At 45.3% G+C, this 8582-nt stretch overlaps 1 protein-coding gene across 1 annotated transcript; it reads left to right on the forward strand.

Moving 5' to 3' along the window:
- Window positions 1-8580, forward strand: LOC103906902 (cytochrome P450 2K4). The gene is made up of 9 exons (XM_009288960.2): window positions 1-367; window positions 1644-1806; window positions 3172-3321; window positions 4409-4569; window positions 5231-5404; window positions 6475-6616; window positions 6788-6972; window positions 7202-7343; window positions 7694-8580. The coding sequence occupies exons 1-9, from the start codon at window positions 182-184 to the stop codon at window positions 7879-7881; spliced, it is 1491 nt and encodes a 496-aa protein (XP_009287235.1). The 5' UTR covers window positions 1-181; the 3' UTR covers window positions 7882-8580.
- Window positions 8581-8582: the final 2 nt, after the last annotated feature.

The raw sequence follows: 8582 nt of genomic DNA on the forward strand, positions 1-8582 counted from the left end.
CTAGTAGGGATTCTCCAAGGGTAATACCCCAGATGGGCACTTCTACCATTTCTTAGAGGTGAAGTTCATATCTCTGTATGTGTAGAAGTGCCATTAATGCTTGAAACTCTTAACTTCTGACAGGAGATTGCACTCTTTGCCTGAATTTTCATCTTCTCAGCTAAGCCTTTGCTGAAAGACAATGGATTGGGTCACTCTTGTTCCTGTAGGGTTATTGTTCATACTCATTCTCCTGATGATTCTGAAAAGACAACATGTCTGTAAGAGCCACGCAAGAGAAAACTTCCCCCCGGGACCCACGCCTTTACCCATCATTGGAAATCTGCACATCATGGATCTGAAGAGACCTTACCTGACAATGCTAGAGGTAAATTCTGTTGTTCCTTTTCTTAGAGCTCTCTGTCTAAGGCAGTCACTGACCCCCCCAAAAGGGGTACAATTTTTTCTCTGGAGAGGTAGGTTCAAATGCAGCAGAATTAATTATCTGCAGCAACTGCTCTTCCTATCACATGATATTGTGTCAGTGCAGGGGGATTGACTTCCAGCCACATCAAGAGAATTGACCTATTTCTGTGGAACACAGGAAATGCTGGGGTTCTCCAGACAAGGGTAACTAGAAGAAAGGGGCCCTACAGTTCCTACAGGAACTTCCACCAGGGGCTGCTGAAACATTTAGGAGGAGACCAGAATTTTCTGGAGGCTGTTTGGTGGATTCAGCCATCAGGGAACTGACAGAAAACAGCTTCTTGGTTCTCTCCCTTCATCCTCGCCATGAAGGAGGAACTTTCCTGGTTTCCCAAAGCAAAGTAGGAAACAAACAAACACTGCTTATTCTTTCACATCTGGTGGCAGTAAACTCCAGGACTTCAGGGAAGATGGTGTGTGACAGATAGTGTATGATTTTTGGGGCCCTCTCACTGCTCTACTCCTCAAAGCCATGAACAGCAAACCTAAGAGTTTCAGACAGTTCCTGTGCCCTGATGTACCACCACCTTGAAAACTGTCTGCTTCTGGGTTGGGGAACATTTCCAACATATCCCCTATGAGTTCTCAGCTTCTCAATCAAAAGTTACCTGCAGAATCCGTGTAGTGGATGCAGTTACCTCATAACTCAAAATGAAGCAATTCTTAACCTGCTTTCCTCAATTTCATTCCCATGTGAGCCATGCAGTCTATTCCTGCCTGGTTGTGGCTGCAGCTCTTCCACTTTGTGACTAAAGGCAGTAACTCCAGCTGCACCTAAAGGCATAACTCCAGACTATTTAAGAGTTGTTACTCATTATTCCAGCTGATTTGTAATTCCCCAGATTTGTATACTGGGAACTGAACAGGTTTTGCCATGTTTACTGAGAAATTCACTTTCCGTTTGTCTCTTCAAAGGAACACAGGGCCAAGCCTGTCTGCTCTTCAGCCTTTCCTTTAGCCCCTCTAAAAGTCTGTTACTCAAATACCTAACAGAGGATTACAGACCCCATTGTGATTCTTTTCCTCACAAGAGCTCCAACATTTGTATGACAAATCCTCCACTTTTTGGACAGTGAATGAAAAGCCAATGCCATGCAGGAAAGTAAACCTGCTGAGAAACAAGTATTTTGAGCTTGCTGAAAATCATCTTCTTTTATTGTCCCCTTTCATCTGACTAGCTATCCAAAACATATGGCCCAGTCTTCAGCATTCAGATGGGACTAAGGAAGATGGTGGTGCTAGCAGGATATGACGCAGTGAAGGAAGCTCTGGTGAACCAGGCGGATGCATTTGCAGGGAGACCTAAAATACGAGTTGTTGAAGAAGCAGGAAAAGGAAAAGGTGAGTGTGCTGTTCTGTTCCCCATACACCTGCCTTCTGCAAAGAAGAATGAGACTTCCTCCATGGAGAGGAGAATGCAGAACGTCTCACTTTGTTTTACAAAGCATGTGAGGCAATGGAAATGAGGGGGAAACTGAACAATGTGTGGTGATATTCATCGGAGATAAGGAGAGACAATATTCTTAATTTACACATAAACATATAATTTAGAGGTCTGAATCTGCAGCTGAGTCTTCCCTTAGAGGTGACACGGTGAGGAGGTGACATGGGGCCGTCTCCTGTTGTCTTCTCACAAAGGCCACCCTTGCAGCTGCCCAGCTACCAAAACCTTGCCACATAAACCCAATACAAGCTGGCAGAGAAGCGTCTACTGCATCATCAGCACTATCTCCAAATAGTCCTTGTGAGATTGATATTATTGAATGCTTATTTTAAATTTTCCTGTTCAATTTATATTTGAGAATAAATCTCTCTTAAAGAGAGAATAAACAATAACCCAAGCCTTTAGTTTGCTTCCCCAGAGGAAGCTCACTCTTGCTCTGAGTTCTTCTGGTGCAGATTTCACCCCCCCACAGGTGTTAGACCCTGAACCTGATCTTTTGATTCCCATAAATATTGATGGGAAACATGGAAATAGCGACATGAGAGACTGTCATCTCCTGACAGGAAAGCAAGAGTGAGCACATTTGTATCTTGTGACCAGCTCTGAGTAACCAATGTATTGTTAAATACTGACCTATCTGCAAATGATTTCTTTCCTCACTAGGGACAGTTTCTTGAACAAGACTCTAAGCAAGAATAAGAGAGCATGATAGGTGCAAGGAGAGTAAATAGCAGCACCAGCTTGACCAAAACTTCTCTGCAGATGCCACTGAGAATTCTCTGCAGCTTTTCTAGTGTGTAGGGGGGTGAGATTACCCCCACCAAGTAGGGAGATTTTCCAAACAGATGCCCATATTTGAGGTTTCATTTACTCTCTATAATCTACATAAGTACACAGGCGCTCTTGAGAGAGGATGCATCTCACCTAAGGGAGACGTCTAAGGTTAATGAGCTCATTCATCATCCCAGGTGGTGTCCCAGAGGCACAATTCCAACACCCTGTTCTAAACAAGGCTGAACAAAAGCCCTCATGTCTCAGGGCACATCAGACACCTCATGAACTCAGAACGGCAGCTGCTTCCCTCAGACCTTTCTCTTGACATATCTTTCCTGTCTTATTTCATTCTATGTGGGGACACAACATGTCTTGAGAGCTTGACAGGTTTCCTGCCAGCACTCATCTTTACCAGGATTCAGGGCAGATGAGGAATCTTTGCTCTCATGATGAAATTTTTATTTCTGTGTTTTCATTTTCCATTTCAGGAGTTATATTTTCTGATGGAGAAAACTGGAAAGTGATGCGAAGATTTACTCTTACAACCTTACGAGACTTTGGAATGGGCAAGAAGGCCATAGAGGATCGTGTTGTAGAAGAGTATGGATGCCTGGCAGACACCATTGAGGCACAGAAAGGTGGGGGGAATCTTACCTTCATAACACTTATTTTCCTCAAGCCTGCTACAAAAATGCCAAGGGTCAAGAAAGAAAAGTCTCTGAACTCTTTCAGAGATCCACCTTTCTCCAGCATCCATGCTCCGAGGAGTTTATATGAGCTGTCTGTCTCTGTCTCTCTACCTGGCAATTGCCTGACATGCAAATGAAAAGCATTCACTGAGGCACTGGAAGTCAAACATAGAGTCAGACATCAAACAGCACGTCTGAGAAGAGTAATTTGTTCCTCCATGTGCAGTGCCTTTGATTGATTTAGTGGCACTGGGAGAGTAGAAGGCTATCACAAAGACTTGCATACCTATACTAAAAAATTGATTGTCCCTAAAGTCACATGTCTGTGAAACCCCTTCCAACAGGAGGCAGAACATCCAGTTACACATTTCACCAGCATCATCCAAGATTATTTCTCACTAGGCTCAGTTACCAACAGCAGGACTTCAGTAGGTAGCTCTTTCGACCAAGCAGACTTGGGATAAAAACAGATTTCTACATCACCATTCTAGTTCAGGCTTCAAGTACTCACCTTGAACCCCTGAAAGCTGTATCCAGCTGCAAAGAGGATGCACCTGTGGGATCTAGAAGCTGTAGAAGTGAGACCCCCTGCAGGAAAGATTGAGTGAACAACAGCTACTGAGTTAGGAGACTGGACCTAGAGGGCCTAAAGGGACACAGTCCAACTCTCAAAGAATAGTGGTGATACGGGACAGCCCAGGATGGCACCGATGGGGGAAGTGGCAATGCTGAGTTTCCCTTATACCAGGAAACTTTAAGATCATGTATGCCCAAACAGAGCAGCCTGGGGAAAGACCACAAAGACCCAGGACCGCAATAGTCTTAGAGAAAATGCAGGGGAGCACAAAAGACTTGCATTCAGTCTCTGGTCTGTCAAAATGCCGTTAGGGACATGAGAACCCTGAGATGGGGGAGCCTTTCCTCCTGCCAGCTCTGTGCCTATCGTGTCCCAGACTTCACTGAGACTTTGCATGTTACTTTAATTAATTAGAATAACTACTGACTTTGTTGTTTGCACCACCTTTTCCCATGCTAGGGAAGCCCCTTGAGATGACTATGATGATGAATGCTGCTATTGGTAATGTCATCGTGTCCATATTGCTTGGAAAGCGATATGACTATGAAGACCCCACATTCAAAAGGCTCCTGTCATTGGTGAACGAAAATGTCAGGATTTTTGGAACTCCGTCAGTTTTGGTAATTCATACTGTTTGAATATTGCTATTCAAAAGCATGATTATACAGTGGTATACAGAGGTACACCTCTCCAACGCTGATCATTGCAACACATTTATCTATACATGACAAATGCACCCTGAAATGGCAGAAAGTGGACCTCTGTCGCTATTTATGGATTTCTCTTAGCAGCATAGCCTGGGAAATTATAAGTTCCTCCTTTCATGAAGAATTGAACAACATGTAATATGATACAGGGATTGTGTCCCCTAGCAATAGAAGTTGATCATTATTCCCCATCTCCCATTACAAACAACAAGGTCAAAATCGGTGTGGGAATGCCTATAACTGCCTCTTAAACTTGACACTCCCAATTCCAACCAGTGTGGAGAGGGAGGGATGAATTCTCTAGGAGTGGAGAGGTAGGAAATTCTGTCAAGGACATATGCACAAACATGGGATTTCTAGGCCATCATCAACTAGTGTGATTAATATGCAGTGTAAGAGGGAATAAATTTTAACCATTTTACACAGTTGGCCAGGGAAAAAGGAGGACAAAGGAACATATTGCATCTTGAGTATAAGGCTGTACACCATTTTCTGTAAGGGCTTCTTCTTGTTGAACTATGGTACATCTGCTTAGCAGCTGTTTTTTCTTCCTCACCATCTCTGCATCTTGCAGATGTACAACATGTTCCCAGTCCTTGGATTCCTCCTGAAGGACCACAAAATTTTTATTCAGAATGTAAAAGAAATCAATGCTTTTATCAAAGTGACTTTCACAGAACATCTCAAAGCCCTGGACAGAAACGACCAGAGGAGCTTCATTGACACTTTCCTCATGAGACAACAAGAGGTAATTGAGTCCTAGCAGCTTCTTCAGGTCTCCTCACTTTCCTTTCAAAGCTTGGTAGATAAACAAATGTTCTTCAGCAGAGGTCTAGCATGTGCGAAAATCCTACCAAAAACTGTGGTCAGGCTAAAAGACTCTGCAGTCATTTCAGCTAGGAGATAAATTGATCACAGACAAGCATCTTTTATGTGTCCCCAGTAATTCATCAGGAAAATACAAAACACTATTTCAGCAAGCAAAGTATGAGAAGCTGTTAGTTTAAAATCCCTTTCTGTACCATAGCATTTCTGATTCTTTTTTAAAAATCACATCCCCCTTCATAGAGATGTACCCAGGGAAAGCTCTAGGCCCAGGACTCTTCAGTACATATTTCTCAGTTTCAGTTGCCAGCTCACACAAGATTTCATTTACCTGCTTCAACAAAACTCTAGTTTTACAGTTCTTGTAAAAATGTGTCAGTGTTTGTACCCAGCCCTCACCTCTATGTGGTACGGCCTCGTCAGGTTTCAGCCCAAGTCTGCTATAGCAAAAGCATGAGTTCACTGCTGGATTACAGGGGAACATGAACCACCCTTCTAGGCTCTCTTTTGATGCTAGTGGCAGGTAAAGGCAATATCATCATGGGCCAAGTGCCCAGTACCTCTTGAGTTCATGACAAAACCCAGCTCTGACAGCAAATTTGTTCCTCTTCCCAACAAATCTCATCCTGCAAGATGCTCTGCTCCAGGACCCATGGGCAGAAAAACTCTGAAGCAAATAATTGAATGACATGGGTGGCCCCAGCGACTGGTCGCTCTTTTCCAAAATATTCTTGTCATCACTGACATTATCCAAGCTGAAGACCCTTGTTGACTTGAGTGTGTGTTCTTGTGGGCAGCATGAGCAATCCAAACACTCTATCTCAAGACTCAGCTTAGAACAGGTTTCTCAAGGCATCCCCTCAAAACCTTCCTATCCTTTACACTTAACCCCTCCCTGAGGGATGCGTATGAAAGTTTTTCCCTGTTCTCCAATGAAAAAGTGCCTTCTTGAATCTTTAATTGACTGATATTATTATTGTTTAATATCTCCAGGAGAATGGAAAGGCCAATGGATATTTCCATAATGAAAACTTAACTGGGGTTGTGAGAAATCTGTTTGTAGCTGGCGTGGAGACCACATCCATCACTTTGCGCTGGGGCCTTCTGCTCATGATGAAATATCCTGAAATTCAGAGTAAGTGGAAACTAGGCAATCAGTGGCTTCTTTCTCATCAGGTCACCTCAAATGTGACTTCACATTGAGCAGGGCTGAACAAAAAGTGAATTCTCCACATCCCCCTATTCCTAGCAGAAGAAAGAGACATTCAAGTGATCTGTCTATGTATGATCCCTATTCCTTTCACAGAAAAGGTCCAAGAAGAGATAGAGCGAGTGATAGGGTCAAACCCCCCACGAATCGAGCATCGAATTCAAATGCCATATACGGATGCTGTTGTACATGAAATTCAAAGGTTTGCTAATATCCTGCCGTTGAACTTGCCGCATGAGACTACTGCAGACGTGACCCTCAAAGGCTATTTCATTCCCAAGGTGAGACAACTTCTGCACTACTTTTCTTCCCTCCATCCCCAGTGCAACACATCTCCCTTTCAAGTCCTGCTTGCATCCAAGGATGCCTGCTCACACTGGGGTTCTCAAAGCTACTTTGGCAGGAGTTCCCCTATTAAAGTGGGTGTTTTGAGCTCCAACACTCGCCATTGCTGTGATGGTGACAGCAACACCATCCTCGGTGCAATAACTGCTCTGCCTTGGCTTGCAGGGAACCTACATTGTCCCCTTACTGGCCTCTGTCCTGCAAGACAAATCCCAGTGGGAGAAACCAGACGTCTTCTACCCTGAGCATTTCCTGGACTCTGAGGGGAAGTTTGTAAAGAAAGACGCTTTCATGCCTTTTTCAGCAGGTATCTTTCATTTTGTTTTTAGGGCTCTGAGGGGAACTGGACATCTAAGACTACTTTCCCATTGCAGCTGACCTCTCAGACTCTTCCCAGAAGTCTCCTCTCCTCTCCTCTCCTCTCCTCTCCTCTCCTCTCCTCTCCTCTCCTCTCCTCTCCTCTCCTCTCCTCTCCTCTCCTCTCCTCTCCTCTCCTCTCCTCTCCTCTCCTCTCCTCTCCTCTCCTCTCCTCTCCTCTCCTCTCCTCTCCCCTCTCCAGTCCTCCCCTCTCTTCTCCTCTCCCTTCCTCTCCTCTGACAACAGCTCAAGAAGCAGCTCCCACTGACTTTCTTACGGCTGTTCTGCATTTTGTTCCAGGGCGGAGGACCTGTGCTGGAGAGACTCTTGCCAAAATGGAGCTCTTCCTCTTCTTCACCAGCCTCCTGCAGAGGTTCACCTTCCACCCTCCTCCTGGAGTTTCCATCTCAGACCTGGACCTCTCTCCCTCCACCAGGATCGCCATCACGCCAGTGACTCATGAGGTCTGCGCAGTGCCACGTTCCTAGGGCTTTTCTTAGTCATCTGCTTTTCCTGAAACACCCAGATGAAATACCTGTGTCTCTAGTCCCACATGAGAAGTTTGGTACTTCTGAATCCAGTAGGGCATTTTTAGCCCAAGCGCACCTTGGCTCATAGCCGGAGGTGTCTCTCCCACCATTACAGCAGGCGGCAGTCCTGACTTCCAACCACTCCTTGAAAGGGAAGGTGATGGTCATTGTGAAGATGAATCCCACGAGGGCGATAGCAAAGTCCATTTCATTCTGTCCTTCCCTACACCTCTGCATGTTCCCCTCTGTATTGGGTTTGCGTGTCAAGGTTTTGGTAGCGGGGGGGCTACAGGGGTGGTTTCTGTGAGAAGCTGCTAGAAGCTTCCCCTATGTCTGATAGAGCCAATGCCAGCCGGCTCCAAAACGGACCCACCGCTGGCCGAGGCCGAGCCCATCAGTGACAGTGGTAGTGCCTCTGGGATAACATATTTAAGAAGGAGGAAAAAACGGCTGGCAAATGCAGCCGGAAAGAGGAGTGAGAATATGTGAGAGGTGAGAGGCTGCAGACACCAAGGTCAGTGAAGAAGGAGGGAGAGGAGGTCCTCCAGGTGCTGGAGCAGCAATTCCCCTGCAGCTTGTGGTGAAGACCATGGTGAGGCAGGCTGTCCCTCTTCAGCCCATGGAGGTCCACAGTGAAGCAGATACCCACCCGCAGCCTG

This window comes from Aptenodytes forsteri, unplaced genomic scaffold (assembly GCF_000699145.1).
Source record: "Aptenodytes forsteri isolate BGI_AS27 unplaced genomic scaffold, ASM69914v1 Scaffold57, whole genome shotgun sequence".
NCBI lineage: Eukaryota > Metazoa > Chordata > Aves > Sphenisciformes > Spheniscidae > Aptenodytes > Aptenodytes forsteri.

Bases quoted from the DNA above. Each gene is read 5' to 3' on its own strand.
- LOC103906902 (XM_009288960.2), top strand. From the start codon at position 182: ATGGATTGGGTCACTCTTGTTCCTGTAGGGTTATTGTTCATACTCATT. The intron at 4,570-5,230 runs GTAATTCATACT...TGCATCTTGCAG, and splicing joins TTGGAACTCCGTCAGTTTTG to ATGTACAACATGTTCCCAGT. The intron at 6,973-7,201 runs GTGAGACAACTT...CTTGGCTTGCAG, and splicing joins AAGGCTATTTCATTCCCAAG to GGAACCTACATTGTCCCCTT.